Here is a 22,232-nt window from a genome sequence, read left to right on the forward strand (position 1 = left end):
TTAGATGGGTAAATGCACATATACAAGTTCTAGACATTTACATGTGCAATAGGCATAGAAATGTAGGCAGCTAGGGGCCAATATTCAGACTGAAGGAGTTAGCCAGGCTGAGCCAGGATATTCAATTCTGGGCCGTTTCCAGTGACTAGCATTTAATATCTAGTTTATTTTTGGCCGGTTTCAGCTTAACCAGCCAAGTCAATATTCTGTGCTGACCAGTTGAGTTGCAACAGGCCTGCTATTTTGGCGGTCCAATTTAGCCGCCATACTTAGGCAGCAAAGTACTGAATATTAGTGGATAGCCGGCTATGTCGTGCAATATAGCCAGTTAACCACTAAGAGCTGACCATGAATGTTCAGTGGGAAATTACCAGTGATCGCCTGCAGAATATTAGCGGATAGCTGGCTAAGCACCGTTTAACTGGCCAGGAACTGTTCATAGCCAGTTGAATGACACTGAATATCTGGTGGCTAGATTATAGAATTACCCTTGAAGTGACACGATGTGCAGTGAAGAGTTATTTACTTCCCTTGACAGATTCTTGTGATGCACCACAAGCCAAACAGAGTCAGTCTCAGTTATATTAAGACTAATTGCTTCATATATCATTTACAGACAAACCATGAAAAGCCATCCAAGTGGAAGTCATGATATAAAGACATGTTTGACAGTTTCAAGCATGTTGAAACTTGATCTTGGGTGAAAAATTATTTGTTGACTCATGCCTTTCTTCTGTAATTTTCAGAAATTGTGCATGGACAAATATTACTCTGTGGAAAAAAAACTGCTTGTTGGAACTGTGCATTTCATTGCTATTTTGAGACATTACACATTTACACATAGTATAATGCACCAGAAATTTGGATGGAAGATGAGTAAAGATAAATGAAGATCAAATGAGAAAAGCTACTACAATCAAAAATGTCATAATTATGGAGGATGTCTTTTAGACCAATGACACATTTTAGAATTTGGTGGAGCATTATCTATGAGGCTGCTGAAATTTCTCAGGTCTTTTTCCTCCTTTGATAATAGAAAATTAAAGTTAAGATCCTTTCAATCATTTTGTGGTCTATCTTGTTTTCTTTGGTTTTGCCAGTGTTTCACTTTCATCTCATTCCTTGGCTGGGAGTGATTCATGAGGATTCCTTCTGGATCCCTGCAATCATGGAACCCTAACTCAGGCTAGTAGGTATCACCATTGTGAAATAAGTACATAAGTATTGCCATACTGGGAAAGACCAAAGGTCCATCGAGCCCATCATCCTGTTTCCAACAGTGGCCAATCCAGGTCACAAATACCTGGCAAGATCCCCCAAAAAGTACAAAACATTTTATACTGCTTACCCCAGAAATAGTGGATTTTCCCCAAGTTCATTTAATAATGGTCTATGGCCTTTTCCTTTAGGAAGCCGCCCAAACCTTTTTTAAACTTCACTAAGCTAACCGCCTTTACCACATTCTCTGGCAATGAATTCCAGAGTTTAACTCCACGTTGAGTGAAGAAACATTTTCTCCGATTCGTTTAAATTTACTACATTGTAGCTTCATCGCATGGCCCCTAGTCCTAGTATTTTTGGAAAGCGTAAACAGACGCTTCACATGTACCCATTCCACTCCACTCATTATTTTATAGACCTCTATCATATCTCCCCTCAGCTGCCTTTTCTCCAAGCTGAAGAGCCCTAGCCGCTTTAGCCTTTCCTCATAGGGAAGTCATCCCATTCCCTTTATCATTTTCATCGTCCTTCTCTGCACCTTTTCTAATTCCACTATATCTTTTTTGAGATGCGGTGACCAGAATTGAATACAATATTTGAGGTGCGGTCGCACCATGGAGCAATACAAAGACATTATAACATCCTCATTTTTATTTTCCATTCCTTTCCTAATAATACCTAACATTCTATTTGCTTTCTTAGCTGCACACTGCAGCAGCACACTGAGCAGAAGGTTTCAACGTATCATCAATGACAACACCTAGATCCCTTTCTTGGTCCATGACGCATAACGTGGAACCTTGCATGATGTAGCCATAATTCGAGATTTTGCTATCTGTATAATAACCTCTAATCTGACAGGCCTGGGAAATGGAAGAACTGACCAGGAAACCAAACTTTGGTCCTTCACATGGAAGCATGCAGCCTGAAGAAAAATCCATCTTATTTGGACCATGTCAGAAAGAAGTCCCACCTGACATCCTGAGCTTGCAGAGGTTCTGCTTTATTGGTGCCAATGAATCCACCATTTGGAGCTGCTGTGCAAAATGGACAGCACCTTTTAAATTGGTTTGCTGTATTGCCCCAGACACAGACCTTTCAAGATGCTTCTGTCACATGATTTTGATCATTACATCACACTAACTACGGTACAGGAAGCATCTCTCCTGGTTACAATCAATGGTTTGCTCCATTCTTTCAGCTCTCCCATGAGAGCACTGAATTGGGCAGCAAGAAGGTAACCCATCAGCTCCCTGGCAGTTACTTTGTGTATTAACATAGGTATACTTTGTTTTATTTTGATGAATGAGCAATGGTTAGGGAGGTTAGATGGATTGGGGGGGGGGGGGGAAGGTATGAACATTTTCTGTCCCTTCTACTCCCTCCTCGCATCCATCTCCTTACCCTGCAGGAGTGTAGTGGTTAGAACATCAGGCTGAGAACCAGAGAGGGTCAAGGTTCAAATCCTGCTTCTGTCACAAGAGTGCATGTTTTCTATTGATGGGCCAGTCTTGTGGAATAACTTACTATAACTAAAGTTATTAGTTTTAGAAAAAAAATTGAAAACCTGTTGGTTTCAGCAGCCCAGTGGCGTTCCTGGGGGGGGGCAGTGGGTGCGGTCCACCCTGGGTGCACACCGCTGGGGGGGGTGCCGCGCGTGCCTGTCCTTCGTTCGTTCCATGCTCCCTCTGCCCCGTAACAGGTTAGTTCCTGTTCTGGGGCAGACAGAGCATGGAACGAACGAAGGACAGGCATGCGCGGCACCCCCCCCCCCCCAGCGGCGTGCACCCGGGGGGCAGGGCGCATCGGCGATCCGCCCCGGGTGTCAGCCCCCCTAGGAACGCCATTGCAGCAGCCCTTTGCATAGTAACAAATCAGTCTGACTGTAAAATGTATAATCCTATGGATACAGTTACTATATGTTGGTGAGACCAGCCAGTTGAAGATAAGGCAATAGCTGACATCTATTTTAATAGGAATCTGTTTTTGTTTTTAAAATGTCAATGTTTTGTATATTTGATTATGTGTTTTATTGTAATCTGCATAGATGTTCCGAGATGCAGACTATAAGTTAAATAAAATATTATGTTCCTTGTGACCTTGAACAGGTCACTCCACCATTCATTCCCTCAGGTTCAGACGTACAGCCTCATTTACCAACCTGCAGCAATGTTTAAACTGCATTAGTACATAGACTCCATTGAGAATAACAGGGCATGTGAAGTAACTTGCATTCATGAACGTTAATATGCCAGTGTAGTCGAGTAAATGAGGCTATTAGTTTGCAAGCCCTCCATGAAAAGGGAAAATACCTACCCTACCCGAATGGACTGGGAAAAGTAATTAAATCTAGAGCCAAAATCTTCTAGTCTCTGTCCTCCAACATCTCCTCCTCTCTCCCAAACCAGTGATAGAGCCTGTGAAATGCTGTGTGAAGTATAGATCCTGTTGTGATCTGGTCAGCCCCAGTTTTTTTGTCTATTGTTACCCGCAGTTAACTTTTGGTATTTTGCGGGTTATAAGACTGTAATAATCTTTGGTGTTGAATGTCCCTAAAAAGCAGCACATGGATGATACCCCAAAGATAAACACCAATCTAAGCACAGGATTAAAAGCTGCTTGAGCTGGAAATCATGGTTGCCATCCCCTAAAGTGTTTTTGTCTAACTGAGCATTCAGATTTCAAAATTTATCCTTTTTCGTGGCAGTCTATGGAATATATGAACCATGCGGGTGTCTTCAGAAACAAAACCATGTAATTGCTTTCTGAATAATACGTTCATGGACACACATGGTCCCTTAAAAAGACAAAAGAAAATTCACAAACAACAACTCTTGCTTTGTGTTTTCATAAAAAAATGTTTATCAATGCATTCTAAAATAAATATACAATTTCAAACTGAGAAAAAAATAAGCAGAAAATATTAAATAAAATAAATATTTACATTACAAAAATATTTTTGTACTGCCACAGTACATGCATTTATAGCAATTATAAATTAAGCTAAAAATATGTTTTTGGTTTTTTTTTTAGAATCCATATTCTCCAAAGGAACATTGAAAGGGTTATAGCAAGAATGAAATTCTGCAGTTATCGGGGTAGACACTGAACTTGCAGCCATTAGCATTTACAACAGTTAAAGTGAAATCAGAATCCAGAGTCGGTACCCAGACCGACACTGGCCAATTCTGAATATATGTACCAACCAGGAAGTGATATCTAGTTAGTGGCAATATTCAGACCACTAATCGGAGAGCTTCAGCCTTTTTGCTGTCCTAACTTTATCTGGATAATTAGCTGGTTAACGGTCTGAATACAACCACGCTGTCCAAGCGCCACCCACAGCACTGTCTGGATGGTGTACATCTTAAGCAGCACCAACACAGCTGCAAGCAAAAATCAGCCAGTCTCATTTTACCACCCCTTGACAGTGCCCCTTTCATAAGAACTAGTTCCCATCTTTAAGGAGATGTATTCAATGGACAAGATCCCCTTCCACCTCAGCAGCATGGCAGTGAAATTCTTCATCAGTCGAATATTCTGAAAGAGAAAAAAATGGCATGGAAAACAAGTTAACGATGGCGCTTGTTGCAAAGTAAAGTATATCTACTAAACACAAGCTTTTCAAGTAATAGCAGAAAAAAAAAATCTTCAGCTGGGCATCAGGTAGAAAAGGTTTTACAGCACATATTCCAATGTGTCCAAGACACGAAGCAAAGTCTAGTACCTCACAGTCAATACAAGACAAACGACAGTATTACTAGATGCAGTCTTCCTACGCTAGGCTTGATTCATGCTATAATGCTATGTGTGAGCACTTTGAGAGTGGTTTGACATTGCTGTTTTATTGTGTTACTGAAATAACCTTCTGTGACGTTAGGAATACCTGTATCGTATCCCTGATGCAGCCCAAGGGCGAAACGTGGCCACATTAGGTTTTTAATAAAGGATTACATCTTTCAAAGAACCTTTTTTTTAAATCTGTAGTGAGAGTCCTTTGTCTCCTGGAATTCTGCAATGCCAAGCCTCTGGTTTTCACCATCAACAAGACAGTATAACATAGAATGCTACTGCAATGTGTTTCACTGCACACCTAGGAGGTGGTTTCCCATGCTTATAACAGTTTTTCTATGTGTGTGTGTGGGGGGGGGGGGGGGGGAGAAAGGGAATTGAGGAGACCAAACAGAGGTTTGGTGACTGTGCAGTAAGGGGCATTTCATTGCTTGGCCATGTGATCTCTTCTACCCATTCAGGGCACTGTCCATGTTACAAGATGGATATAATTACAATTCTCTAATTAAAAGAAAGTTAGCAGTGTAAATAAAATAACACAACTGCCTTCGCTAATAAAATTCTTTCAAGTGTGTTATTGAAAACTGAGAACTGGTCCTGTTCTAAAGTGCAAACTTTCTGGGTTATAGTATCGTCAACTTCTCCAGGACTTATTGGCTGTGTCGTATCCCCCCTACAGTGTCTACATATTTGCTCAATAGCCAGTCTGGCTTCTCATTCGATGGCTTCAGTGGTGACTGTGGCACGGCTTTTCTTGGCTTCTGGAGCCTCCGGGGCGGGAGCAATTGCAGGCTAAGTTGGACTTTTTATACTTGAAATTACAGTTTGGGCCAATTTTACGACATCTAGAGGCCTTAGCAGTGGTGAGGCATCCCTTGAAATGGCCTGGTCTCCCCTGTTTGGCCCTGTTGTCTTATTGCTGGGGGAGTGGGAGGAAGGTTTGTTTTGTTCAAAATTTCTTTGTTGTTTTGTTGGAGTCATTCTGTCGGCATTCAGCCTGTGTTTGGTTTTCTGATGTTATTTTAATAAATAATTCAATTAAAAAAAACTGAGCACTGGGTGATAAGCTTCTCTCAGATGGCAGCCTAGCACTTTTACGACTCCTTTTACCAAACGGCAGTAAAAGATGGTCCGCAAGTGGTGTCAACTCATGGGATTGCAGTGTGCCGAGGCCACCTTTTACTGTCACTGGTAAAAGATTTTTTTTTTTAAAAGGGCAGTAAATGGCTGTGCAGTAATTAAAAAATTGCCATGTGGGGCTGATTTCCTGTGCTCAAACCCGGCAGTAGCCCTACTGCTGGATAGTAAAAGAGCCCCTTACTAGCAGAACTCACTCCAATTCTCTTAAAGTGCAAGCTCTAATATTCAACAATTTAATTGAGCAGAAGCTCCTGCATGCTGCCCACATAGCTAACGCGATATGTAGGACTGCACAAAAGGCATCTTAGCTTTACCCGGTTAGCTATGTGGGTAAAGCATATAACTTCTGGGCTCCGCCATTCAGTACTGTGCCGAAATATGGCTCAGCACTGAATAGCCAGGTCTAATTTAGTCAGGGATGGTGGACATTAAAAAAAAAATGCTCACTGCCACTGCTAAATACTGACCCTGTCAAATTTTCACTTATAAAAGGAATTAAGGGAGTAAAGTCCTCGGCAGTGACTTTACATTGAAGATGCATAGGTGTGGTAAACCTATGATATATCAAGTTGTCAATTCATCTGCCTTTTTTCACATCTACAGAAAAAAGGATGACAGTTGTGACTGAGCTTCCATGAGGGATCAATTTGCAATGAAGCAACAATAAAACAATGCAAATGGAGTGGAAAATTAGCATAATGGTTAGAGGAGTGGGCTGAGACCCAGGGAAGCCAGGGTTCAAATCCCACTGATGCTCCTTGTGGCTGTCATCACCTCAGGTACAAACTTACAACCAGAGTTACCAACATGTGCTACTGTATAAAATATTTTTTAATAGTAACTAGTAACCATTGCATAAAATGGAACATGCAGTGTAGTACCAGCAACCCATAAGGTAGTGCACATTAATTAACTATAGCTGTTAGACTAGAAGCCCTTTGGGGACAGGGAAATTCCTACCATACTTGAATGTAGCTCAGCTGAGTTACTACTGAAAAGGTACAAGGTAAATTCAAATAGCAATAAAAGTGTCTCTTGATCTATGTAAGAGGCTAAGCACTGTTCTCAGGTAGGCCTGGTTCCAAAATGCGGACAGCCAGAATGCCATCACACACGGAAAATGTACACAGCTTAAGTACATTTAATACCTCGAATGGGAATCTTATATGGATTTCAAAAACCTCGGACTCAAGTGAAAATATGAAAGATGATTCCTCATAGGCTGAACCCCGCCCCCCCCCCCCCCCCCCCCTCAAGCTTTCTGGTTCTGCAAAATACAGCAAGAATGATCCCACTGCATCAACTCAATGGCGTTCCTAGGGGTGCTGACACCCGGGGTGGATGGCTGATGTGCCCTGCCCCCGGGTGCAGCGACCCCCCCAGCGAAATAACCCCCCGGGTGCAGCGCGACCCCCCCCCCCCCGAGTGCACGCCGCTGGGGGGGGGGGGGGCCGCACACCTGTCGGCTCTTCGTTTCCATGCTCCCTCTGCCTCGGAACAGGAAGTAACCTGTTCCGGGGCAGAGGGAGCATCAAAACGAAGAGCCGACAGGCGCACGGCACCCCCCCAGCGGCATGCAACTGGGGCGGACCGCCCCCACCTTGGTACGCCACTGCATCAACTAAATTATACATACAAATTCTGGGCAGAAAAAAAATGCACTAATTTTCCCTACACTTCAAGGCAAGGACTCACCTGCACGTTTCACCTTTTGTCACACATCAAGCTCTCCACTTCCATTTTCTTGTCCAAGTTTCTTTTTTTCTTCTACTTCTCCTTCATATCCACTGGAATATTTTTTATGAGTGCTATAGGATTGTAAAATAATCTCATTTAAAATATGGGCCATTTACCCATTTCTTTCAAAGTCATTTCAAAGCCTTTGGCCCAATTTGTCCTTCTTAAATAGGCTTCAGTAATTACATACATAGGTAACAGAACACATGAGCAGGACTGGGCCAGAGATCAACTGAAGAAAACACAGATCATTTTTGTAGATGACGACAGATAAAAGACCAGCATGAGGTGCCAGGAAAGCATGTGGTAGGAGTCTAATTGTAAACACCCTCTTCCAGAATTTGCCCCCTTGCTATACATTTGCCGCCACTCATACAATCCCCTAAGCAATGTTGATGTTATTGTTCAGTCAAATGGCTGTTCCTGCTGGTTGTGCTTGCACATGTGTATACATTCCTACATGTATTAGACATATTTTGCAAAAGGCTCCGTGTTCAGCTAGCCTTTTGTAAAATACTCAGGAAACTGCCTCAAAGCATATAATAAAACAATGTTAGAAGCCATTGTATAAAGGTAGCATTCTTATAAACCTAAGGGTTATAAGTATGTGTTTTTATAATTCTCGGGTTTCCTATAACCACTACCAGGATGATGAAATCATATCTGAACAGTACTGTATAGGTCTGTTCCCATCAGTAACTGCTACATGTCTTCCCAAGATCTGCTATAGGGCCAGTTCATTCCATGATTTTCAGTGTTGCATGCATACTAAAACCTGCTCAATATTGCATATTTGAATTCATGCACCACTCTTGCCTCCATGCCATTCCTCAGACTATTCTGCAGCATAAGCTGGTATGAAGTCATGCAGATAGTGAAATGTCTCTGTAGGAGTATTTACCCGAGATCTCACCTTTGTTGGTCTTGGCCTATACAGCCATTGTTATAACAATATGGATTTTACAGCTTGTGGCCTGTATACATCAGTAACCATCAGAAACCAGCTTGGTTACAAAGGAAAATTACTGCTGAGCATACCATGATGACTTCATCTTCTAAGGACATATTCTTTGTTGCAAACTAGCCCAGTTATCTCCTGGGAAGATTGGAGGAGAGAGACACACATGGCTCCAGGAGTATGGGAATCAGACAGGGAGGTTTGCATGCCATCGATAACAGTTTCATGCTACAACATAGGCTCTCTTCATGACCATGAAGCTGGCTGGACATTATTACACTGTCTGTGGTTGGTCCACAGGTATCATCTGACCCATGGATGCCAAAAAGCTGGACTGAAGAGGGGAGAGGACCGGAAGAATGGCAAGAGGATAGAAGGCTCGGAAAGAGCGAGAGACTGATTTCCTGAACACCAGTGAATTGCATACCTTGTAACAAACTCGCAAGGTTTGTTACCTAATGACTGTCATCTGTATCCAGAATACAGATACAGTGAAACCTCGGTTTTCATCAATAATCCATCCGAAAACAATCGGCGAAATGCGAAACCGATGAAAACTGAGGCAATTAACAAGGACGCCCAAAATCGGGAGAAGGACGTCCATCTTCCGATACAAATTCGGAGAGGGACGTCCTTTTGACGAAATCCAAGGCAACTGACGAAAACCGAGACAAATTTCTAGTAAAAAAAAATCAATGAAATCCGAAAACGACAAAAACGCACGTCAACGAAAACCGAGGTTTCACTGTATCGGCCTTATTCCTGGACTGAGAGACTCACTGAGGCTTCAGCTTCAATCTCAGAGGAGGAATCCGCTTCCTTATCATTGGAAGTGTGCCACAGACGGCAAGGTGACTTATGTTCTGTGAATTTAGCTGCTATATATATATATAGCAGGGGGAAGCGTACCTCTTTGGCTCAATGGCTAGCTAGCTGTGCTGGAAAAAGGAACAATGCCACAGATGGAATATATATTTTTTATTAGGTAAAGAATACACACACACATTGTTAGGATCTGGTAACTGTGAGCCCCGACTGAGCACGGCGAAGATGGAGTGACACCGCACTCGGTCAGATAGCCAGACAACCCCAAGTTTCACCTGGGAGATGACCACCGTTCCCTGAGAGTTGAGCCCTCAGGTGCAGGTGGCAACCAGGACTTCTGGAACCGGAGGATTGCACAACCGCTGACCAGCCAAGCAAGCAGAACAGACACAGTCCCAAGAGCCAGGCAATCCGTAGGGCAAAGAGTAGTCAACAGTCCAAGGTCAAGACAGGCAGTAAAACAAGTGAAGTCTGGGAAACAAGCCAAGGTCTGAAACACTGGATCTGAAGACAAGGAACACAATTGAGGCCGAAGCAACGAAGGACTGGAGGCAGGGCTTTAAATTGATTCCAGCATTGGAATCAATCTCAAACATGTGCAGCTGATTCAAGATGGCTGCCCCCATCAGCAGAGATGCCTACGTCCAAATATGGCCTCCCTTCCTGAAGCTAACCAACACCAAGATGGCTGCCACAAGCACAGATGCCCATCCCAAGATGGCCGACCTATCCTGGCGAAACCACATCCAAGATGGCCGGCTATCTTCGCCGGACCACGACTCGCTCGTGAATCGGCTGCGCAGGCCTGAATCAGGTGAGGAACGTAACACATCACATACATACACACATATATATGTGTGTATATATTTCTTTACCTAATAAAAAATATATATTCCATCTGTGGCATTGTTCCTTTTTCCAGCACAGCCAGCTAGCCCATTGGGCCAAAGAGGTACGCTTCCCCTAGACACAAGTTCAGAATAATTGCTATTTAGTAGTGTTCTTCAGGAAGTCTAAAATGTAATGTATTTGATTCTCATGAGGTAAGTTGCACTGAACTCAGTATAGGAATGCTTGTGACTAATAAGAAATAAAGTATGCATGTCTTCCACTGTACATTCACCCAATAAGACAACTAGATCAATTCAAGGTTCATACTATTAATGATACATAACCATGAAAAATCCTACTGTAAAGGCCTGTTTTTTGTTTTTTTTTAGTAAAGAATATGAAAATTAAGCATCTACTGTAAACAAGGCACATTTTTCCTTTGGTAAATGCCAGACTTACTGGACTACGATGACGATGATGATAGCAATGAAGCTTATTGCTGAGAGCACAACTGCTACCACTATTAGTGTATTCACAGAGGCATCACTCAAATCCTGTCCTGCCATATTTTGCAGACTTTCCAGAATCTGTTCACTGCAGCGCTCTCCATTATAATGAAGGTGGCACCTGGAAGGAGAAAAATTGTGGTAATAACCCAGTGTAACCGGGGCAGGAATTTGACTAGAACACTGTATATTTGCAGCACACTCTTTAGCATAAGTATCTCAAGATGCTACTGGTATGAAACTTAAGTTTCATGAAATACAGTCATCCTTCCAGCACGAGATTTGTCAGTGGTAGAAACTCACTAATTACTGGGCTATCACATCCCAAGCTAATGTGTGACATTCCATGCTCTGCTCTATCAATTAATAGTGACAAGGTCTATGGGTCATTGTGCAGCTTAGCTATTACCTTTCTGTACGAACACCACAACAAAGAACCTTTCAGGTTAAGCATTATGCATAGGGTTTCATTAACTCGTTTCGATGACTAAGGAAAATTGACATGCATACATGTGCTCTCTCACTGTATTCTCTTTACCTTCACTTTCACAAGACTGAATTCAAAGCCAAGAGTTTGGATTGCCACTTGATGAGCAGGGCGAAAAGTTGCTTTCATAAGCACCATAACCACCCCCCACTGACAGCAATGCAGATGGAGGACTCACACTCAGCTTAGAGGGAAAAGTGGTCATGACCTAGAGCTCCATGGAGACCAGTTCATAGCCAACAAGAGAAAATACTGCTTCACAAAGAGGGTGAAAGAAGCTTTGTTCAGCCTATTAGCAGAGATGGTAGCCATAGAGGGGTCTGCAGGAGCCCAGGCCTCTCCATTTTTGGCTCAGGCCCTTCCAATGCTCCTGGAAAGAATGTAGCTGGCAGGGATCCCCAAGCAACACCAGCCAGATACTTGAATACCTCCAACCCAGTCCTTCCTGCTCCTCTGCTCCTGTAATGCCTACATCTGTGTGTGCAGCTAAAGCTCATGGGTGGTATAGCACATTGATGATCTTGCAAGAACATCAACGGGATATACTGCCTATGAGGTTCTGACAAGCACAGATGCAGGCATTATAGAGCAATGGAAAACAAGAGAGCTTTTCACCAGTTAGATGGTATGACCAGATATAAAGTGAGAGTTTGGAGGAAGGCAGAAATGGAAGAGGGAAAGGGAGAGGCAGTGGAAGGAAGGCAGACCAGAATGCCTAGAGCCTCCTCCTCCCCCCGCCCGTCCTCCCAAAAAAAAATCTGTTCTGGCTACACCACTGGTAGAAAATAGTACAGTGAGAAATTTCAAGCAGGTTTAGGACAGAAATAGACAGTGGTGTGGACATAAAGCCCATCTTTCACTTCAAGTCCAGAGGCAGAAGGATAAGGGAGGGGGACTGTTAAAATCTGTCGTTTCTTTCTCTACTATCAGCAAAATTCACCCATTCCTTTCTGAGCACACTACCAGAACCCTCATCCACACTCTTATCACCTCTCGCTTAGACTACTGCAACTTGCTTCTCACAGGTCTCCCACTTAGCCATCTCTCTCCTCTTCAATCTGTTCAAAATTCTGATGCACGACTACTATTCCGCCAGTGTCGTTATGCTCATATTAGCCCTCTCCTCAAGTCAGTTCACTGGCTTCCTATCCGTTTACGCATACAGTTCAAACTCCTCTTATTGACCTATAAGTGCATTCACTCTCCAGCTCCTCAGTACCTCTCCATTCATCTCTCCCTACATTCCTCCCCGGGAACTCTGTTCACTGGGTAAATCTCTCTTATCTGCACCCTTCTCCTCCACTGCTAACTCCAGACTCTGTTCCTTTTATCTTGCTGCACCATATGCCTGGAATAGACTTCCTGAGCCGATATATCAAGCTCCATCTCTGGCCATCTTCAAATCTAAGCTAAAAGCCCACCTTTTTTATGCTGCTTTTAACTCCTAACCCTTATTCACTTCAGAACCCTTATTTTAACATCACTTTGTTTAATTCTGTTTTATTAACAGGAAAGGTAACGAACAGATAATACTGCAAATAGACAATATAAGTGCAAAATACCTTCAACATATTCGTAAATCATGAAATATTCCGCATTTTGTTCCCCCCCCCCCCCACTTCTACTCCAATTCCCCCCTTCTGCATCGCTTCCCTGTCCCGAAAACCCTCCCTTCTAACCCCCCCCCCCTTTTCCCTCCTCTCCCACAGCACAAGTGGACCAAGTAAAGATCATAACTATGACATGAACTCTGATATATTCAATTTAGAATTCTACTCCTCGCCAAAGGCTGCAGGGTATCCCAAAAGTTCGCCCATGTCCTCTGAAAACTCAATCCCTCTCTGGAGGACAAATCCAAAAGTCCACACCTCTCCAACTTTAAGAGCTCAATCATTTGTATTCTCCAGGTTCGTACAGAAGGAGCTCTGGTGTCTCGCCAATGCAGCAGGATGACTCGTTTCCTCATCAATATTGCTCATCATCCTCACTTTAATATTCCCTTATCTCTTGTTTGTAAGTTTGTAAGCTCTGTCAAGCAGGGACTGTCTCTTCATGTTCAAGTGTACAGCGCTGCGTATGTCTAGTAGCGCTTTAGAAATGATAAGTAGTGTAGTGGGGGATGGGACTTTGATATACTACTTTTCTGTGGTTACAAAGTGATTGACATATTACATACAGGTATTATTTTGTACCTGGGGCAACAGAGGGTTAAGTGACTTGCCCAGAGTCAGAAGGAGCTGCAGTGGGAATCAAACCCAGTTCCCGAGGTTCTCAGGCCACTGAACTAACCAGTAGGCAACTCCTGCACTCCAGAAACACGACAGGGAACATATTCTCAACACAACAGTAACCGTAATACTGGATGGGGTAATTGATCTCATCTACTGTGCTACTTAAAAGGTCTCTCCCTAAGGCACTATGAATTTTCTTCTCCAAATGTGCTGGACACTGAAGCTTGCAGCCATTGTCTCTGCATGTGAGCTCACCTGCATGCCACCTTTTCAAGGTGCTCCAAGTGTATGCATTCACCGTGGATACAAAAGCCCTGGTGTGTGGTTTCACATGGATTCACCTTCTTCGCTCTCTTATTTTTCTTATTTCCCTTTCCTTTTCCTGCCTTTTCCTTCTTTTTATCACCTTTCTTCTTTTCACCTTCTTTGGTGTTATTGGGTTTAACCACAGGTTCAACTGAAAATAAAGAGAGAAAACTCAATTTATAAAAATAGAAATCGGAGTTGTAAAAATTACAAAAACTTTAAAAGGGCTCAGGAAACGCCTCTATATTTTAAGAGGATAAAACATTAGTACCCCACTGAAAGTTCCTTGAAATCAACGTGACCCTACCAGTAGTAATGGATAGGGGTGTGACTGAAGGGCTGTGTGCAACAACACTGGACCAACATTTTCACAGAAAGGGAGTTACCATCACTTCAAAGAACCAGGTATGTTGTCCATGAACTTAATCGTCCTATACTAACCATTGAGAGGATCAAAGAGCAACCAGCTTAGGGATTTATGGTATCGGGCAAGGCAACAACAGAATCCTATTGGGACTCGTTTTATCTATAGACCAAACACTCTCACTCACTGTGAGGCATATTTTCAAAGCAGTTTGGGAGGCTAAGTTCCATAGGTTTCTATGGAACTTTGGGAGGCTAAGTGCTTTGAAAATGAGCCTCCATGTGACCTTGAACAAGTCATTTAACCTCCGTGAGTTTCAATTTACTTTGGGGCCCTTTTACTAAAGCTTAGCATGCATTAAATGCTAAGAAGCTTATTTTATACTGCATGCTAAACTTTAGTACACAGATAGCACTAAAACTAAATTATTTCTGTGAATTTAGAATAGTTTTCCGGTTGTTTCAAAGATGATTGTGCATTTAGCACTGACAAAGGAAAACTGCCAGAAGATTCTGGACACTCTAAGAAACTATGGCTAGCATTTGAGTACTTTGAGAAGTCTGTTTTCATTCTCCTGCACCTAGATTGGATCACTTTCAACCAAGTTTCCAAATTCCCCATTTTTTTTTTAAGTGCAGTTAAAGAAAATGGGCTCAGAATAGTACATCAGAAGTGTATGCTTTTGTTAGAAGTCAAACTATCCTGAAACAGAAGAAAAGATCAGGTCAGGAACCTCCTGCTCAATTACATATAATCTGACAATCTAAGTCTCTATCTTGGGAATCAGGCGGAGTGGAGAGAGAAACTGGGGGTGGGGGGTTAGTGGGGTTAATGTACATGGAAAAAACACAGGATTATGGAATATAATTATTAAAGGACAGAGTAAATAAACTGGATTGATCTCATTAACAGATGTTTCTTTACAGCACCGAAGAGCTGCAATAGACCGTCAGCCACACAAGTATTAAACATATTAGCTCTCCAGGTGGGTTAAAATGGCTTGCCATACATGTGATAACAAGCATTTCCACATTGCACAATCTGATGCACTTTAACCGCATACCACACTGATTAGTGCTGAAAATGCATCACCCTCATGCATACTATAAAGAGCAGCTGATCAGTGACTTAGTCACCATCCTAGAGCTGGAAGTGAAGAGTGCAAGCCTGGAGGCCGGGATCTGACACATTCCTGCACACTATCAAAGCAGGCTAAACTGCTGAAGCAATGCACCTTCCAGCCTTAAGGCATCTCATTGTCTGGAAACCAACACAAAATCGTAGATCTGTATTCTCTTTTAGAACATTTACACTGTATTATGGGGGTGTGTCCTCGCACTAGGATAATCAGCAAGCGAAAAGCAGCAGAACTGGATGCCGGTCCTGAGAGACAGCCACTGGGCAAAGTAGAATTTGATTTGTAGCCATCGCACCTTAAAAAGTAAAGGGCTAACCAGTGGCGTACCAAAGGGGAGGGGGGCGGTCCGCCCTGGGTGCAGGCCGCTGGGGGGGGGGGGGTGCTGCGCGCCTGTCGGCTCCGCTCATTCCCTGCTCCCTCTGCCCCGGAACAGGTTACTTCTTGTTCTGGGGCAGAGGGAGCAGGGAACGAGCGAAGCCGGCAGGCGCGCGGCACCCCCCCCCCCCCCCCAGCAGGTAAAATTGCACCCTGGTGGGGGGGGGGGGGGGGGTGTCAGCCACCCTAGGAACGCCACTGGGGCTAACCTCCTCATTTGCATGCTAAGATTATAAAATACTAGCAGTTGAATGCACGAATGTTACATTCTCACACTTCAGTGTTCTGTGCAAGTTGAGTGCTATTTGGCATGTGCAACACATAGCATAGATTTTCAGGGGTGCATATGTATGGACAGAGGTGTGAGTGGGCCCCACATTCATGCATATAACAGAAATAATAAAGTGCAACACTGAAGCATGCACATTTCTACCTGCCATAGATCGGGCTTGCGTGCTCAGTTCTAAATGTCGGCGTAAAAATGCCGACTTACCCTCCCTCCACTCTAAAATGGCATGTGGGTGTCCACGTGCCGTTACAGAATAGCGATTAGCGCCCAGCATTTTGGCAGCTCTTTAATACATTATACTGAATTCCCCATGGATGCACTAAAGCTATCAAACATTTACCACAGGTCCCGTTTCATATAATAGGAACTGCTTCTTAACAGCTCACTTTAGTAAATCCAGCTAAAAAGGGGTAAAGGCTATGGTGGCAACTAAGAGTGCTACTTAAAGTTTTTTTTTTTAGTTACCACAAGTTAATTGCAAAAATTAATGCAGGATGACTGCAAATATCTGCATTAACTGCTGTGGGTGCTCCGCACATCTTCCCCATGAGCTAGTGCACTGGAAATATCTTTAACAATGCATTAATTACACTGAACATGCAATTGAACTGTAGAATTCATTGCAAGGGAATATTGTTAAAGCAGTTAGCTTAGCGGGCTTTAAAAATGGTTTGGATAACTTCCTAAAAGAAAAGTGCATAAGCCATTATTAAGATGGGGAAAATACACTGCTTATTTCTAGGAAAAATTGGATGGTGGGGGGTCATCAATGATTAAAGTTTGTCATGGCTGGAAGATACGAGTATTCTTTTGCATATACAGCCAAATGTGACTATACGAGACGTCCCTGATATTCAATTAGAATAGTACCTGGTGGCACTAACTTTTCTACTTTTGAATATTATAGCTGTGTTCTTTTGGACATAATAAGTAGAACGCCTTATAGTATTTTGACAGTATTTCTAGGATAAGCAGCATAAAATGTATTGTACTGTTTGGGGACATTGCCAGGTACTTGTAACCTGGATTGGCCAGTGATGGAAACAGGTTGCTGGGCTTGATGGACCTTCAGTCTGTCCCAGTATGGCAACGCTCATGTTCTTATGTCTTAACTACACCTATTCAGGTTTGACTAATTGCACTGTGTTACCAGTCAGGGAGTAATACCATAATAGGGTACCTAGACTATAAAGGAAAGTAGATGCCGGCTTTCCTGTACAGAATAATAGTGTGGTCAGGTAGATATGCACATATGTGCTTAGGATGAGCATTTATGCCAGCCATAGATCTCTAGTGTGTGCGCCTAACTTCTGATGATACCCGCATAGGACCAAGTTATATATATATATATATGACGTGGAAAAATTGGCACTGAAAAAAAATGAGCACTAAACACTATTCCATAAACGGCACTCTGAGTTCAGCATCATTTATAGAATAGCGCCAAGTACTGGGATCCATGCCTAACTTTTTTAGGACGAAGATTTACACCAACTGAAACCTTGTGTAAATCCCTGCGCCTAAATTAGGTGTAGGTCTTCCATATTTTGGAACACTGCATGCAAATTCTTCAAACACCTATGGCCCGCTCATGTCCCTCCCCGTGGCCATGCCCCCTTTTCGGATCCATGTAGAAGACTTTAAGTGCACATCTTTATAAAATAGCACCCTGCGAAATGCGAACGTAGATTGTAATTGTCAATTAGCACCAATAATTGGTCACAAGCACCCAATTACCAATGCTAATTAGTTGATTACTCAATTAATTTGTGCACACACCCAAATGTGCTTATACAATATTGTGTGCCATATATAGAATCCAGGAGATAGTGTACAGTACTCTATAACTTACACATATAACTGAGTTCCACCTGTAAAATATACACTATGGAAGATATGTGCATATTTAGAAGAGTGGTTTAGTGCATATTTGGCATTTATGTGCACATATAGTGCTAGGTTCTATAAATGGCACTGAAACTTTGGCACTGATAAAATTCAGCATTCCATGCTATTCAAAAAAGGGCATTTTGGGGTGAGAACTCTTTATAGAATGGCACTGGGTACCAAATTCGGCCACTGACTGAAACCTGGTGTAAATCTTAGTGCGCAAATTGGACGCAGATCCCTGCTATTCTGTATCACTGTGCACAACTTTTATGAATGCCCCTCCCAGCCCATGCCCCTCCCATGGTCATGCTTCCTTTTGAGTTGCAGGAAATCCATTTTAGGTGCCCATTGTTACAAAATAGCGCATAGCCAGATTGGTGCCCAAATTATAATTAATGCCAATTAAATGCTTGTTATGCCAATAATGAAATCATTGGAGCCCATTAAATAATTTTGGGTGACTTTTCTAGAATATGGGGGATAATGCACGCATATGCCATTATTCTAATCATTTATAATGATTAATAGGTGAATAAATGTTGGCATCCATTATAAAGAATATCCCTCTTAATGTGCAGTAGCTACATCTGTGTTAACTATTAGGTGTAGTTCGTGTCTGTTCACTGCTCTGTTTCGTGTTAATAGATAACTCGCTCCGGCCCCGATGCTCAAAACTCCAGTGCTGTTGAGAATATTGCCCAAACAGTGCTGCAAAAGAACTTCTGAATGCTCATTGCTAATGGCATGCAAATCTTTATGCGCGCTGTTAGTGCTGAGCATTGGGAAGTAAGGAGGGAGGGGGAACTGTCCAGCAAATGAACACAAGCGGGAACCCTGCACGGCAGCCCCGATGCAAGGGGAAAAACAGGTACGCAGTCTTCGCTCATCAGTTCTTGGACCCAATTCTGTTTGACTCCAACCGAATAACATCTCATTGGTAACACTTGGTAGTCCAATCCATGGGATAACAAGGAAGCCTTGTCCTTCAGCACACAAATTTAACATTGGGGCTTAGTCACATCATCTGTTCCCCCCCACCCCACTGCCTTTTTAGCTACCACTGGAAATTCCGCAAAAAGATTGTTTTGGATGGATCTGGAATGTCTCTAATACTTGTGCTTCTTACCTTGGCTGACACTAATAAGGCCCTTTGGCCACAGCAACATGAATCTCAGTACTCCAAACACCGCTCTGAGCTGGTGCAGGGTTTTCAGCAGCAAGAACGCCCTTCTTTGACGTGCTTGCCGCTGAGCATTGCAGAGGAATAGGGAATTAGCTAATCAGCACATATTTGCATGTTGGCTGCACTACCCCTTGGCGTGGTCGTTATTCTCCCTGGCAGGGGTCTTTAAGCATAGTGCGCCAGCAAACATAGACACTAGTCTGGCGCTAATAGCCTCTCGTGCCCATGTTTTCTTCTGAGCTCCAGGGCCTCTAACAGCTAAGATGCCATGTCAACTGTTAACTCACACTAACTGCTGTGTTAACAGCTAATGCAACCAACTAGGAGGCCCTACCAACTCCTAGTCAGCAAGGTCATAGTAGCATAGTAGATGACGGCAGAGAAAGACCTGTACAGTCCATCCAGTCTGCCCAAAAAGATAAACTCATATATGCTACTTTATGTGTATACCTGACTGATTTGTATCTGCCATTTTCAGGGCACAGAGCATAGAAGTCTGCCCAGCACTAGCCCAGCCTCCCCCACCCAATCTCCGCTAAGCTTCTGAGGATCCTCCCCTCTGCAAAATTCTCAAGCTGCATAAACATTTTTCCCCACTTTGCAACCACAAGTTTAGATATGTGTCTGTGATGTACAGATTTATTCCTCTTTGTTATTTTTTTCTGCACTTACTAATTTCACCAAATTGAGGCATAAACCACTGCCTGGGGCACAGATCTTCACCGACATGAACCTTTCAGTAAACCGCATCAAGACATGCATCTACCATCAAGTTAATATGCTTAATACCAGTATAATAAATACAGAGTCTCTTATTTTTGTTATTCAAGACTTTTTCCTTGATGTGTCTTACCTCGGATTAAGTCTTCTTCAGTGGATTCATCCTCTTCCTCACTCTCCTCATAATCGTCTGTTACTGTCACGTCTGTTCTGTTGTGTCCGTCTCCAAAGAGCATTGTCTCATTTCTTTCACTTCCCTCAACATTTACTTCAGAGCCAACAACTGTCTGGTGGGATACAACAACTAAAAAAAAACAAAACAAAAACCCTTGCATTTTAGAACATAAATCTTACTTATGCACTCAGACTCATGAATCTGACATTTTAATCAGCTTTTGTTCAAAGACTAGAGTACAAAAGAACACAAGAAAATTAATAAAAGTTCAGTTGCAGTCTCAGGGAATATTATGCTTACCTACCACAATTTACTTCCAGCAAAGTCACCTTAAATGCAGTAGATCCTGCCATTAACAAACAATTTCAAATCGGTGCAATAAAAATAGCACCACAAAGGCTGATGGTTCAGGTGAGGTTTTGTCATTTGGAAAGCATACACATTAATGGTGCACGTGACAGCAATTTTTTTTATGTGCTGTACAGATCTTTAAAGAAAATTAGATTCATTTTGGAAATGTGCCAATTCGAGCTTCCGGATTTGTTTCATTCCTCACCCAGATTGCATAAAACAGAAATTATGGTTGGCAAAGGAATCCACCAGCTAACACGTTAATCTAACGCGGGGAGGTTCAAACAAAACACTGCATGCACGGTTGACAATCATTCCCATCTACTAAGGGCAGAAGCCCACAGAGGTGTGACCGTGTTAATCTACAGTAGAAAAAAAAACGACAAGCCAGTGACAGCCTATAGAGACTTAGCTAATAGGCAAATCTACAGTCCTACTGCAAAGATATTACAATACAAAAAGCATATTTTGTGGTGCAGTGGTCACCAGCCCTGTGCCATCAGACACCTTTCTCTCCCAGTGCTAGTCATATTCAGCATCCTTGAGAACACAGGACGCAACATGCCTCTCTGCCACAAGTTATTGAGCAAAACCCGTTCTTCCAGCCATTATTATTCCAATAAAAGAAGGAAAGTGCTGGGAAATGGAAAAGTCCGTTCTTTTCAGAAAGGAGGCGAGACTTTTACTTTCTACCCCCAAAGGGCAATAAGAGACGCAGCGGGCTCTTGAGGGAGAAAAGCAGATCTCCGGTTGGTGGACGCAGGGGAGAGGCGAGGGCGGCGGCTGGCATTTACCTAGGAAAGCGAACAGCAGGAATAGCAAGTGCCTAGGATCCATGTGTGTCAGTCAGCACAGAGCTAGCACCGCCCGCGTTCAAGTCCTGCACCGTTCTGAATGCTGCCACCCTCACTCACCCTGTCGCAGCCTTATATTCTTCTGCAGGTCGACGGGGCGGGGCCATCGTAACCACGCCCCTCCAGAACACGCCAGACTCGGTCGGGAGAGGAAACTGGGGAAAGCCGCGGGGGGGGGGGGGGGGGGGGACGCGAAGCTCTGGTACATTTGGGAAGTTTTGATATAAGGATCAGCGATCAGAAGAGTTTCTTTCATCTGCTCTCCAAAAAAAAAAAAAGGACAGAATAGGAAATCGTGCTTGTCTTTTCTATATAAATCTATACAGAGGTAGGAGGAGGTCAATCAGAGACCCCCCGGGCCAGTTCCTGAGGGTAGACGTTTCCTAAGTTTCATTACTTCTAAACCAGGTTTTCTGTTAACTGGGATGATCTTGACATCAACCATCTGATTATTTCCCCTGCCTGCCAGTGCCAAATGGTTAGGTTGACTTTCACTTCAGCTAACATTTAACCATCTGCACAGGCAGTTATTTAATAATGCCCACTGACCCTGTTGAAAAGTCTCCAATGACCAAGGAACAATTCATCGGGAACCAGGAAGCTGCGAACCTCTAAAAGGCAACAGTTGCAATGGGGCTACCTCACCTGCTGCTCTGATACCAATACTCCCCATCCATAAACTCTTAACATTATTGACATTATATATATAAAGCAATAATAACAGAAACAGGTTGGTATTACCATTAGGTTGCAGCTCCATTTATTTATAAATACTTAACATGTAAACAGCACAAAAATTTGTACCCCAGCTACATAATGAAGTAAAGTTGACATTGCCTCCTCTACTAACTCGCCCTTA

At 43.0% G+C, this 22,232-nt stretch overlaps 1 protein-coding gene across 1 annotated transcript; it reads right to left on the reverse strand.

Annotated features, from left to right (window-relative positions):
- Positions 1-4,125: 4,125 nt before the first annotated feature.
- AREG (amphiregulin) lies at positions 4,126-21,404 on the reverse strand. Its single transcript, XM_030190579.1, has 6 exons — positions 21,314-21,404; positions 20,127-20,297; positions 13,984-14,185; positions 10,964-11,131; positions 7,849-7,961; positions 4,126-4,761 (listed from the first exon to the last, which is right to left on the reverse strand). The coding sequence occupies exons 1-5, from the start codon at positions 21,354-21,356 to the stop codon at positions 7,868-7,870; spliced, it is 678 nt and encodes a 225-aa protein (XP_030046439.1). The 5' UTR covers positions 21,357-21,404; the 3' UTR covers positions 4,126-4,761; positions 7,849-7,867.
- Positions 21,405-22,232: the final 828 nt, after the last annotated feature.

Source organism: Microcaecilia unicolor, chromosome 2 (genome assembly GCF_901765095.1).
Source record: "Microcaecilia unicolor chromosome 2, aMicUni1.1, whole genome shotgun sequence".
NCBI lineage: Eukaryota > Metazoa > Chordata > Amphibia > Gymnophiona > Siphonopidae > Microcaecilia > Microcaecilia unicolor.